Source organism: Oryzias melastigma, linkage group LG16, assembly GCF_002922805.2.
Source record: "Oryzias melastigma strain HK-1 linkage group LG16, ASM292280v2, whole genome shotgun sequence".
Lineage (NCBI taxonomy): Eukaryota > Metazoa > Chordata > Actinopteri > Beloniformes > Adrianichthyidae > Oryzias > Oryzias melastigma.
In genome coordinates this window covers 19,749,834-19,763,984 of record NC_050527.1, presented here as the reverse complement: position 1 = coordinate 19,763,984, position 14,151 = coordinate 19,749,834, and the positions used below count along the sequence as shown (strand labels likewise).

General features: G+C 38.9%; 1 protein-coding gene across 2 annotated transcripts in view; it reads left to right on the top strand.

Annotated features, from left to right (window-relative positions):
• si:dkey-122a22.2 overlaps positions 1-14,039 on the top strand; it is a 37,143-nt gene extending 23,104 nt beyond the window's left edge. Inside the window, exons 8-11 of one of the 2 annotated variants that reach the window (XR_002918735.2) lie at positions 4,948-5,086; positions 13,392-13,469; positions 13,549-13,645; positions 13,748-13,887. Coding sequence is in view for 1 of the 2 variants with exons in the window: in XM_024267354.2 (XP_024123122.1) it covers positions 4,948-5,086; positions 13,392-13,474; positions 13,549-13,645; positions 13,748-13,915 (487 nt within the window). In the remaining variant the exon portion in view is untranslated. Of the gene's footprint in view, positions 1-4,947; positions 5,087-13,391; positions 13,475-13,548; positions 13,646-13,747 lie in introns of both variants that reach the window. The other variant, XM_024267354.2, reaches the window with a different exon arrangement.
• The last annotated feature ends 112 nt before the right edge of the window (positions 14,040-14,151 follow it).

Genomic DNA, 14,151 nt, shown 5'->3' with positions numbered 1-14,151 from the left:
ATGACCAACATCGGTGAGGCGTTTTGCTCTACATGGTTCCCCCATTTCGTCTCCTCCCGTTATCTGTTTAATTCATCCCACCAATCTTGGCTGTCTTTACCCACTAAATTTCCCTTTGACACGCATGCCTTGCTTCGCATAATCCTCACTCGGGGGCAGAATTAAAAATGGAAAAAGAGGAGGGAATAGGACAGGTGGCTGGAGAATCCTTGAAATAATGTTCTGTGCTGGGCCATGGAACGATTTGACAAGATTGGAACTGGGCGGCTGACACAACCCCCCCTCCACACCCTTTATTTTTATAACCGAGGGGTTAGAGGAGGGCGAGAAACGTGCAGAAACGGGGCGACTTCTCGAGAGCCGGGTCACAGAATCACATCCAAATGGTGGATTCAAGGGAAAAACGGCTGCAGGGAAGAGGAAAATGTCAGAAAGTCGCTCTGCAGAGGTCTGCCGTGAAGATTCGACGCCGTCTGCAGGAAAAAGAATGAAAACAGTCCACTCGCTTTCACCTCTGTCTGTATCTCCTCTTGACCCGGAGGAGCCGTTCCTTCTGCTGCTGAGAGTGTGGCCGATGTGTTATCTTACAATGCTGTTTGTGGCAGCCGAACACCCATTCACCTCCTTATCTGACCAATCAGAGCGGGCACGCTTTGTTAGAGCAGCGCTCGTACATCAGCCACAGGTGAGGTGGCTTATTTCACACATGAGGGGTGAAATTCTGTGATGGCGGTTTGATCTGAGCGCCAGCCGAGGGTGCAGCTTCCTAAGGCCGGGAAGGTCTTAGTCCTCTATTTATTGTTATTAAAGGGTACCCAAACCCTAAATCAACTTCTTGGTTGTTGAGCTCTATAAATGGGGCTTTAAAAATTCTGTTTCTTGGTCAATGCCAAATTTTTGACAAATTAAAATAAGCTTGTTTAATTCTAGATAATATAGTCAAAAACCAACAGTGTGCACCCTGCAGGTTAAAACTAGGTATTACAGTTGGATTTTGTGATTGGTCAAACCATGTAATTCCCACGTCATTCCAGAAGTCAAATTTGCATGCCCCGCCCCTCTTTCATCGCACGCCGAATCCGCTGCTCGTCGCCTGTCAAAAAATGTGTTCCTGAGCTTTGCATGTGGGAGGAGCTAAAGCTAAGACTTATTATTATTATTATTATTTTTGTTAAAAAAGTGAGCAAAAGCCACCGATCTGTTGTATCTTCCTTCTCCCTAAAGTAGAGCTCTGAGATCCTGCGACTCCAACAGGTTAAGGAAAAGGATGAAATTTCGCTGGTCGAGTCAGTGCAAACGTCACATGCCCAAAGCTGAGTTCCTGATTGGTAGATGTGACGCAGCGACCTGTCAGACTTCCTCTATTAAAATTTTGGCTGCGCCGCCCAATTCGTGCTTTGTCGCTCAAATTCAGACTGCTGGCTGATCTTCGCACCACGCCCGTCGCTCAAATCGCTCCGCGGGACCTCCGATCGCCTCATGTCTGTTCTATTGACTTAACATGGAGACTGTCCGCCTTCGCTGCGGGAATCGCCTTCGGTGTGAACGCACCTTTAGACTGTCACTCCGTCTCTGTGCCTTAAAAAAGTGCGTGCTTCCTCCTTTATCAGTTAAGTGTGAGAGGATGTCTCTATCCGGAATCTTCCTGTTTCATCCATAATAAACAGTAGTTGTCCTCGTGATTATCAGGATATTTTTGAGCCGCTGACTCAGGGCTGAGATTCTCTTCAACTGCGCTCCACTCCTGGGAAATTCCCACAGCACCCTCAGAAGCAAAAGCTTCATAAAAGTGTCTTGAGCTGTCTGAGTTTTGGTGACAAACCGGAGGGGTCACCTGACTGAAAAAAAATCTGCAAATATGTGAAACCGCAAATAAAGAAACGAGAATAAGCAGGGAAGCACTGCAGTAACAATAACATCAATGCAAAGTAGTATTTTATGTTTCTAACAGGTGAAATGAGACTTTGAGTCTCCTTCTGGATAGTTGTCAGTGAGACATAGACCTGAATGGGTGTTAAAGGTTATAGACCGCTGCTCTCAACCCTTCTGGAGACGACAGCCATCGAACCTGAGACGGCTGGAGCACACAAGAAGCTGCTCCAATGACCTGCTGTAGGAGTCACAGTCTGAGTTTTTAATTTATTATTCAATACTGAAGTCATAGGGACTGACTTGGGCAACAACCCCCCAGTGTTTGCTTGATGGACTACATTTGACTCCAGTAACTTTTGTTTTCAAACGAGCTTCAATCCAGAAGTGTAGGAGTTGAAGAAAATGAAAGATCATTAACCCATTAACACCAGAGCTCCAGTGTTTATGTGATTTACTGTAACTACACTGTGAGACGCTTTTCTCCTTCACAATCTGCTGGAATTATTTTTTTTATTTTTATTTTTACCCAGCAGGATAGCAGTAGAATTTTCCTCAAGAAAAAAATTCTCAGTTTTGATTGTTGAACGGCTTTAGTTAGGCGATGAGGTCAAGAACATGTTAATGTTTAGATCAGGGGTGTCAAACTCAATCGCACAAGGAGCCAAAATCCAAAACACACCTGAGGTCGAACAGGATAAACATTTATTGAACACTCTAAAACTACATTTTTAAAACTGTAAAACCCTAACTTTGTAACACAATTATGAACTAGATATATATCATTACCTGTGATAACACTAGTGTGAATGCTGTAAGATGAATTTGGCTGCTGAAGACCCTAGTGCTGATAGCTGAAGATGCTGAAGGTGATAACTGAAAACACTGAAGCTGATAGCCAGCTAAAATATTAGCTAATTGCCAAATTAGCCTAAAAACCTAGAAAAACAAATAAAAAACCAAAGCCAAAACAGCTAGCATGTAGCTGAGAAAATAGTTGAACTTCACAATAGCCTAAAAAACTTTACAAAAAAGCCTAAATTAGCCAAAAGAGCTAGCAGAATGCCAATTTTAAAAACTTAAAATCTGTAACTTTTTAACATAATTATGAATGATAAAAAGATAAAATAAAAATATTTTTCCAGAATAAATCAACTTAAACCTTAAATAACTTTCAATATTTTACTCTCTATAAAAATCTATTTTGTCAAAATTATACAAGTTAGAAATGAGCGCAAGATAACATCGGGTCATTAATATCAATAACATAAAATCTTATTGATATAATTTTATGTTATTGATATTAACATTAATAACATAAAATGATCTGGAGAGCCGGATAGAATTACCCAGAGGGCCGGATCCGGCCCCCGGGCCTAGACTTTGACACATGTGATTTAGAGCAGAGGTCGGCAACCTTTAACAGTAAAATTAAAGCCCTTTTGGGCTCGTTTTCTACTGATCGATACCTAGAAGGAGCCGCAACGTTGTATTTTACCCTTCATTACACTGTTTCTTTTAATAATAAATATGAATAATAATTATTTTTTTGGCATGAATAAAAACAGAGATATGAAGAGAAACTAGAGCACATGTGTCAAAGTCTAGGCCTGGGGCCGGATCCGGCCCTCCAGGTAATTCTATCCAGCCCTCCAGATCATTTTATTTTATTGTTATTAATGACACAATGTTATCTTGTGCTTATTTCTAACTTGCATAAATTGGATCAAATATATTTTTTTAGAGAGTAAAATATTTAAAGTTATTTAAGGTTTAAGTTGATTTATTCTGGAAATATATTCCTGCCTTTTTATTATTCAAAGTAATGTTTAAAAATTACGTTTTTAAAGTTTTAAAAATTTCAATAATTTTTGTTTTTTAACCTAAGCTGTGTTTTGGATTGAGTTTGACACCCCTGAACTAGCGCTTTCTAGAAATCCTAATTTGCTTATAATTTCTGACAGAATCTTGTTTAATTTTCTTCCAAAATAAAAGACATTCTGTGCCAAATGGATCATCCAGTATGGCTCTGGACAGCTACTAACAATAGTTAAGATAAAGATAAGATAATGTGCTTTACGCTCAGAAAAGATCAGACTTTTTTTTTTTTTTAACCAAAGTTTTGCTTAGTATTTGGAATCTGAATCATACACAAACAAAACCTCTTCAAGTCAGCAGGGATGTAAAAATCTTTACACCCCAGCAGTAAATGTATTAACTAAACTAATTTAAATTAAATAAATGGTAATTTAGTAACCCTTACTTAAAAAAAACAAACTAATATTGTATGTTTCCTTAGCCAGAGACTCGCTATGGGGAGGCAACAGGTTGCTGATCTCTGGTTTAGAGTCACTTTTTTAGTTTGAAGTATGAGGACTAACATTCACTCAAAAGCAGTGTAAAAGAGATATTAATTGATATGCTAATTTCAGATTGGACTGAAGGTTAAACCAGTTTTAACAACGTCTTAGATGTGAGGATTTAAGCAGGTTTCTTTGTTTAGTTTGGCTGGTGACATGGTACATCAGTTTAGCAGTGACCTGGCATTGACCGGGTTTGAACCTGCGGGTCTGTTGAGCGTGTGGATGTTTGTTTATCAGATCCTCACACTGAAAAGACTCTCAGAGGTGTGAGTACGGTGAAAGGAGGAGGCTCCAGCAGCACATCGAGTCACATCTGAAGTGTGGCAGCTGCGTGGCGTGCTGCGGCGTGGCAGCAGCGAGCATACAGCAGTGTTGATTGGGCTCCACAGGCTGAGACCTGCCAATTCAGAGCATCAGTGAGCTGAGACCGATTGGGCCTCCTGAGTTACAACTCTTCCTGTCTCCTCTCTCTCTCTCCTCAGGCAATTGTATTTTTAGGCAAAGTTTGAAAATTGGGGTTATAAAGGTGGACACATGACTTTTTTAATTAAAGTGATATCTGGACCTGTCAGTATTGATCAAAATTCAGAGTTGTGGTTTGGAGCAGACGTCAGACTTCTGATTCTGTTAATGCAAAGTCTGGATGAAGTGAAAACATTTCAGGTGGACCTAGGCAGAAATAATGTGGCGCTTTCTGTTTCTTCTCCATTGCCAGGTATGGTAAGCTGCTGCCATCGCTGCACGCGCAGCAGCTCTCAGCAGCTGCAGGGCTCAGCCGAATACTCATCATTCTGGGGGTGCTGGAGCCGTCAATAAAAGGAGACAACGTCTCGGAAGAGGTCGTCCAGCGGCAGGTCAGGCCTGTGCATGCAGACACCCTGCAGCGTGCACGCCCCTCCAGACCAGGGGGGGCAAAATACAGGCCACATGCGGCCCGTCACACCATTTAATCTGGCCCACCACGCTGCAATAAGTAATATTGATAATACACTTTAGAGTTTTATTTGTTTCCCTCTCATTTTGGTGTCTCCCCTTAGATCAGGAGTGTCAGACTCAATCACACAACGGGCCAAAATCTGAAACACACGTTAGGTCACAGGCCGAACAGGATAAACAGTTATTGAACACATAAAAAAACGAAATTGTTCAAAATGTTAAACTTTAAAAACACAACTTTTTTAACTTAAATATGAATAAATACAGCCAGGAATGAATAAACTTTAACTTTTAATATACTTGACTCTCCATAATACTATTTTCTGTCAAAATTATGAATATAGACATAAAGTAAATGTTAAAAGAAAAAAATCTTCACATTTCTGTGTTTGTATATTATTTTATATCAAAGAAAAACTTATAAATATCCCAAAAGATTTAGCTATCTATTGAATATATCATGTCACAGTTATACAAGATAACATTGGGCAGGAAATGTATACCGTATTTTCTGGAGTAAAAGTCACAGTTTTTTTCATAGTTTAGCCAGTATACTCAGGAGTGACTTATTTGTGTTTTTTTTTCTTCTTTTTTTTTCATCAAAAGGGTTATATATTTGTTATTTTCTCAGTAAACACTGGTTGTCTTTAGCGGTTGTTTCCTCTAAAAATCGCTTGGGGGCGCTGCATCTGAAGTATTTTCTACTGACAGCACCAGAAGAAAAGTCACCCCCCCCCTCCTCCCAAAAAAAAGGGGGAGAATCTTGAACTTTTCTATTTTTCTTATACACATCAAAAGATTGGTATTCTTGTATTTCTTTCTTTATTTTTTAGTAACACTGGGCCTGGCGGATGTGTTCGGAAACGTCAGACTTTCCTCCGAAAAGTGCAAACTATACTCCAAAGTAATGACAATAAAATAAAATGATCTGGAGGGCCGGATAGAATTACCCAGACTAAACCGGTCCGTCTGTTGAGTTTTAGAACCCTTTGTGGTCCACCAGTCAAAAAGTTTGCCCCCCGCTGCCCCAGACCCTGAGCTCTGCCTTCTGCTGCTCAGGGTGTTACTTTCTCAGAATTCAAACATGTAAAAAACAAAGAAGGGAAGCAGTTGAAATGACTTTCCTCCCTTCTTCCTGTGCAGCCACATGATGGTGCTAGTGTGAGAGCATCAGCAGAGATACGGCCGGCCGATGATTGCAGTTGCATTTGTCATGGCGCCGTCAGACGCTGTCAGTTTGCTACGATATGACACCACACGTCATTTCTGAACAAATGGAAATGGGAAGCGTTTGCAGGAGCCGCCGTCATGCAGAAAACATGCTGTGTGTCTTCTGACGCTCGCAGCAGCGTCAAGCTCCGTCTTTTGACAGGTCAAACGCTTTGTGGGGAGACAGCTGTTAATAGAAGCACGGAGCAGATGAGGTTTTTCTCCTGGGGAGGGGCTTTTACATTCACTCAGATCTGTTATGAATCACGCGTTTGACTTCTGCATGACATGAAGTCCTGAAGTCAAGTCGCACTTTTTTCACTTAAAACAACCAGTAAGGAAATATCCTAATGAAGGACAGTACCTTAAAAAATAGTGCATGCTGGGATTGAGACACTAAGACTAAGGCACATCTTTGAAAAAAAGTCTTTGGGGTCCTTATGACCATTTTTTTAAAATAAAAAAACGTTCCCAGTAGTGTTATAATTGGGATTGTGATGTTTTTAACCAAATCCCACAACCGAAATGTCTTAAAAATGCATTTTTCATGTTGATCTGAAGCCTCTGTTTAAAAATCTCCTCTGAGGGGGCGTGGCTTTTGGAGCTCCACCCCTAATCCCCCCTGTCTGATTATGATAGCTCTGTGTCTCTCTAGCATAAATCTTCACCACTGCTACATAAAAACATCCATCAATCTGGTTAATGTCCAGCCGTATGGTTCTGATCCGGATGTCAGCTGGACGAGGAAGTGAAGATCTTCATGAACAGAACTTCCTCCAAAATCCTGATTCTTTCTCCTTCCAGTTCACCAAAGACTCTTTGAGCTAATTCTCCAATGTTTATTGACTGTGATCAATACATTCAATCATTGGTTTCTCAGAGTTCTTGATAAAATAATCAAAGCTAACATCAAAATGCTCTTTCATTGATTTACAATCCTTTCCAACTGCGGTCAAATGAGCCGCCGTTCACATTTCCGTGGTCACATCAAGAAGCTCCGTGGAGTCTGGTGGAGATTTTCCAGCGTTCTCAGTCCTGCTACCGTAAGTATTGGATGAAACTCACACCAAAAATCCAGTGATGCTGATTTGACCACAGAAATGTGAACGGCGGCTCATTTGACTGCAGTCAATGTGAAGATACCATCTTCTCTTCTCCAGAACCTGAACTAGACACTAGGAACAGATGAGGGTTTAGTGCATGTGCAGCAGAGCTGTTGATGGAAAGAAGATCATTCATTCAAACAGAGTCTGTCCAAGACAGTTTGATTGATTTAAAAGGAGAAATACTCAGAAATGTAAAAACAAAATGATTTCTTATTACATTTGTTCTCTTTCAGAAGAACAATGACACACAGACATGATAAAAACTCTAAAAACAGGATTTTCATCGAGGGAGACTTTAAGAAAAGCGAGCGTTTAAATGTCTGATGGTGATATTATTCCAGCATCCATTTTTCTGTCTGACTGTACGGCGCTCTGTCGCCTGCTCGCGGATGAATGCGAGCGGTTCGTTAAGGCGCCTTGTTCTCCGCTGCCAGCCACCCACGGTTTGATGGCAGCAGTGATGAGGGACCCATTTCAGCTTTTCAAGTATTACAGTTGTTGCCAAGGAGATAAGGACATCATTGTGGAGGAATTCTCCAAGGACGAAAAAAAGGTTTTGTCTGCAGGCTAGTGAAGGTTATGACGCACACACACACACACGTGCACACATGCGCGCGCACACACAGCTACAACTTAAGGAGCCCAGCAGAGCATGCAGTCCATTTCTCAAGGGCGTGTTCTGTAACCACTGCTTAATTGAACTGGAGCAGAATTGTTTGCCACAGTTTTCAAGCCGCCCGGCCTCATGTAGCATGGACACGACAGATACAGTTAAAGGGGAAATCTGCTAAATTTGAGATTTCCTCTCGATTCTGTGATGCTGTGCTTCTCCAAGTTCCAGAGAGGGAGAATTCAAATGTGACACCAGTGTTTCTGCTTTTCTTTCTGTAGCACTCTCACCAGTGCAAGGTGACTTCTGTTCTCTCCACTCCCCTATCTTTAAAAAACAGCTGCGCAAATGTTTAGATGGAATTAGGAAGTTGAAGAGTTGAAGTTGGGATTTGTTCAGTCCAGATTGAGGGATTCTGCAGGGATTTGGGGTGATTGTGAGTAATCACAAAGTGATCAGTTGTTTATGTGGTTGCATAGAAGAACTGATCCAGAGACTCTCAGTGCTGCATGTGTTGAGGAGAGCAAAGTGAGTGCTTGCAGACTTAGGGAAAACTTTTGCTGAAGTGGCCCAAACTGTCTTTCATGAGTAAAAGGGGAATTATTAGGACAACATGAGAAAACAGTTGAAGATCCTAAATATTATGTCATCAAGAAACATCTACAGTTACACAGAAACCAAAAAGATGAATACAACTAGATATAATGCAAATGTGATGAATGTGGCTGTTGAGGATGCTAGAATAACGGAAAATGCTGAAGCCGAATGTTTGCTGAAATATTAGCTAAATCCCAAATTACCCTAAAAAACTGGAAAAATGTCTCATTTAACCAAGCAGCTAGCATAGTGCTAAAATATCAGCTAAACCCCAAATAACCTAGAAAGACAGAAAAGAATTTGTTTAGTATAAAATAGCTTGTATACTAATAAAATATTAGCTAAACTTAAAAAAAAACTGAAAAAATGTAAAATTTTACCAAAACAGCTAGCTCAATGCTACGATATCAGCTAAATGCCAAATTAGACTTTAAAAACAAAAAATATTTAGTTTTGCAAAAAATAGCTTGCATAGTACTAAAATATTAGCTAAATTTCAAGTTAACCTAAAAATGGAAAAAAAATTCTAATTTTTGCCAAAACAACTAGCATAATGCTAAAATATCAAGTAAATGCAAAATTAGCCTAAAAAAACCCCAAAAATATTAAGTTTTGCAAAAAAAAATATAGCTAACTTAAAATTAAAATATTAGCTAAACTTCAAATAACCATAAATAATTGGAAAAAAATGTCTAATTTACCAAAGGAGCTAAGCAGCTAGCATAGTGCTAAAAAATCAGCTAAATGCCAACTTAACCTAGAAAAACAGAAAAATATTTACTATTGCAAAAAAATTGCTTGCATACTACTAAAATATTAGCTAAACTTTGAGGTAGCCTAAAAATGTACAATTTTGCCAAAATAGCTAGCATATTGCTATCAGCTAAATGCCAAATTAGGAAAAAAAGAAGTTCTTTCTTGTTTTTTTGGTTGAAATATCTAACATGTTGCAAAAATAAAAGCTAAATGCCAAATTGCCCTAAAACCCCCAGTAGTTTCTGAACTTTTTTAAATGGTGTCTCTGACTGAAACAACATTTTTGAAGGATTTAATCAATTTCTCATTAATTTAGTATGGGGGATAGTTTGCTCAATATTTTAAAAACTATAACCTTTATGAATACCAAAAATACAAGCAGTAATGTTCTGAACGAGCTGAGCGTTTTGATACCAAGATTGCTGAAATCGTTGAAAGTGTGATTGAGTTTTTACGTGAAGAAAAAGCAAACAGAAAGGAGCAGGAGAATCACTATAGTGTGAATGATTACTGACTTTTTTATTTTCACTGGTGTCCGTGGGAGACATGAAATCCTGTCCACCTTTGTCATGGGAGGGATCACACATCAATATGTAAGGGTGGGGTCATCTGGAGGAACGTGAAATGCACATGGAAGAGACATGGAAGCATATTCGATACTTTCTAGTTGTTTCATGGATTTTTCCATCAAATGATGGAGTTGGTACTAGTATATATTTTAAAAGTGTTTTCAAACTTTATAAATAATAGTGGTAATTTCTTTGGTAGAAAAAGACAGATTAACAATGTTGGCAACTCGTACTCTTGCCAGAACAGTAAAATTCCTGGTCCAGAATGTGATCTTTATTCAGAATATGGCAAACAGGTAAAGGAAAGACTAGCCTGAGTTATGGAGTCAGTTTTGGGGCAAATTAATGTTTTTGTTAGTTTTTTTTGTATTAAATAGTGACACTTGTATAACTATGCTACTGTTCAAAAGCTTGGGGTCATCCAGATAATTTTGTGTTTTCCACGAAAAGTCACACTTTTTATTTATCAAATGAGTTGTAAAATGAATAGAAAACATAGTAAAACAGTTACACGGTTAGAAATATTTTTTTCTTCAAACTTGACTGTCCTCAAAGAATCCTCCATTTGCACCAATTCCAGGATTCAGAGCTTTGTCATTCTAGCTGTTGGTTTGTTGAGGTCATCTGGAGAAATGGACCCCACTCTTCTAGAAGCTGGATTGGCTGGATGGTCAAGCTGCTCCCACAACGGCTCAATGGGTTTAGATCTGGTGACTGAACTGGCCATTCCATTCCAGATAGAACACCAGCTGCTGCCTCTTCTCTAAATAGAGTTTGAGATGTTCTTTAGGTCATTGTTTTGTTGGAGAAAAGGCTCCAATCGAGTGCTGTCCACAGGGTATATGCCATTATGTTGCAAAACAGAATTTGCCTTATTTACCATGAACCAATCTCCCTCCTCACCAGCACCAAATCAACCCCAGACCATCATGTTACCCTCGCCTTGGTTGACAATTGGCATCAGGCACTGTTCCAGCTTCTTTTCAATTGTTCTGCCTCTCACAAATGTTTTTCTGTGGGATCCAAACACCTTAAACTTTGATTTGTCCATCCATAGCACATTTTCCAGTCTTCCTCTGTCCAATGTCTGTGTTCTTTTGCTCATATTTATGTTTTTCTTTTGTTAACCAGTCTCATATTTAGCTTTTTCTTTGCCGCTCTGCCCTGACGGCCAGCATCCTGAAGTCCCCTCGTAACTCTAGTTGTAGACACTGGTGTTTTGTGGGTACTTGACGTCTATTTCTCAAACTAGAGACTCTAATGTGTATATCTTCTTGTTCGGTTGTGCTGCAGAACCCCCATATTCTCTTTCTCCATGCTGGTTAGAGCCTGTTTGTGCTGTTCTCTAAAGAGAATTTTGCACAGCGTTGAAGGACATCTTCAGTTTCTTGGCAATTCCTCTCATGGAATAGCTTTTATTTCTAATAGCAACAACAGACTGTTGAGTTTCACATGCAAGTTCTCTTTTTTCTGCCATTTTGAGCGTTTAATCGACCCCACAAATGTGATACTCCAGATACTAAACCTACTCAAAGGAAAGTCAACTTTGTAGCTTCTCTAACCAGCTAAGCTGTTTTCAGCTCAGCTAACATGATTGCACAAAGGTTTTCTTATAATCTGTTAGCCTTCTGACACAATAAGGAAAATACATTTGTTGCTGGAAATGGACCTCTAGCCACCTGTGTAGATAATAAACAAAGAAACAAACATTTGCAGCAAGAATAGTCTTTTTTAACAATTTGCCACATTAATAATGTTGAGTGTATTTCTGATTTCTTTAAAGTTATCTTTAATAATAAAAAATAATGATTTTCTTTCAAAATTAAGACAAATTGTAAATGACCCAAAACGTTTGAATGGTAGTGTATGATTTTTCTTTTATTTCTTTTAACTCTGTGAGCCATAGAAATCTAGTGAAAAACCCATCAGATGAATTATGAATCCACGAAAGCTCAAGAACACCTCGTCTGCTTGAGCCACGTGTCTAACCTGAGGGACTTGTTCGTTGAGTCCAGGGAAAAATACAGTATGATCTAGACAGTGAGTTTAAGAGGAAAAGGGTTGATGAGCAGGTGGAGGAAGAAACGATCATGACACGGCAAGAGTGGAAATGCGTTTTATGGCACGTAAAAACTCAATCACACTTCCAGTGATTTCAGTAATCTTGGTATCAAAACGTTCAGCTTGTTCAAGACATTACTGCTTGTATTTTTGATATTTATAAACTTAAAACATTTTGAAATGTTAAGCATAATATGCCCAATAACAAAATAAACGAAAAAGTCTTCAAATTTCAAAATATTAAGTGATGTTTTAATCTTTATAGTAGTTTTAAAAAATTGAAGTTTTGCTAATATTTTAGCAACATGCTAGGTTTTGGCTAATTTAGATTACTGAAAGATTTTAGGTTATTTTGGAGTTTAGCTAGTAATTAAGCAATGTGCTAGCTTTTTTGGCTAACTTAGCATCTACTGAGTTTTTATGGTACTTTGGAGTTTAGCTAGCTCTTTATAATGTATATTTATCCTCTCACCTATTTCTGTACCTGCGCTGTTGCATATTGCAATTTCCCCATTGTGGGACTAATAAAGGGTTTCTTAATCTTAATATTTTAACAACATGCTAACATGTTTGAGCAATGTGTTATCTAATGGGGATTTTTAGGCTAATTTATAGTTTAGCTTCTATTTTAGCTACAGGCGAATGTTTTTGACTAATTTGGTTTACTGAGGAATTTTAAGTACTTTTGGAGTTTAGCTAGTATTTAAGCAACAAGCTGGCTTTTTTTGCTTATTTGGCATCTACTTAGGTGTTTTTATGTGAATTTGGAGTTTAGCTAATACTTTAGCAACATGCTAGCGTTTTTGGCTAATTTGTTATCTACAGAGATTTTTATAGGCTAATTAAGAGTTCAGCTTTTGTTTTAGCATCAGGCTAGCTGTTTTGACTAATTTAGTGAGGAATTTTAGGTTATTTTGGAGTCTAGCTAGTACTATGCAACAAGCTAACTTCTTTGGATTATTTTGCATCTACTAAGATTCTTTGTTCTAATTTGGAGTTTAGCTCATACTTAAGCGACACACTAAATTTTTTTTCTAATTTGACATATATTAGGCATATTTAAGCAATTTGAATACAATTTTTTCATAAATTTAGGTCAACTTTAGCGTTTTTTCGTATCTTAACGAAATTTCCAGTCTTTTAGCAAATTCAACATTTTGCAAATGCATTTTCAGCAAATTCCTTTAGCTTCTTCAGCGACAACTTTCAGCAAAAAGCGTTCACACTAGCATTATCACAAGTAATGCAGCTTTTCTAGTTGGTTGTTGCCCTAAATAATACAGAAGAAAAATCCTTTTGTTTCTCTTTTTGACAGAAGTACCTCCTGAGTAACCCCGTCCACCAAAGCAGTGCCGTAGACGAGCATTACTTCATGAATGAAAGTGCAGCACAAGTGAGGTCTGCCAGAAGAAACCTCTGCACATTCATTTGAAACAAGCGTCCGTGTTTTACATTGCCGTCTCGTTTTGAAGGGACATCACAAAGTTTAAGCCTCTCTCCAGTATGATATCAGTCAGCGTGCTGACGGGAGATTCGTTCGACGAGCAAATGCCGGAACATCTAAACCAGGTGAGTGTTTAATGTGACCGCATAACTTTCTGCTGTTATATGAAGTCCAGAAAAATGGCCAGACAATGCTTCACTAACCCCCCACCCCTCCTACATCACCAGATGGTAGCTAAACTTCAAACAAGGTTTCTAAAGGAGTCCTACCCATCAGCCAATCACATTCACATAAAAGGAGCAGACAGGCGAATGATCTACAAGAAGCCATCTGCCATCAGCCAGCACCTGAGGAGGCTGGTCAACCAGCGACAAGCCAGACAGCAGAGTGAGTGACCAGTGGCCAAAAAACACAGCAGAACCGAGACGAATATGTTCTAAAGAGTCCGGCTTCAGTCAGAAACTTTATTCTAGACATTTCGGAACAGCTGCTTGATTAAAAAGCTTTTATTTTGAAATATCTGACCGTGTCTTCATATTCTTCAAGTGCCAAAATGTTGTTACATCAAATGTTAAAGCTGAGAACACAGTCACTCATTAAATTGATTCAACCATAAATAGACTTCTGCTGA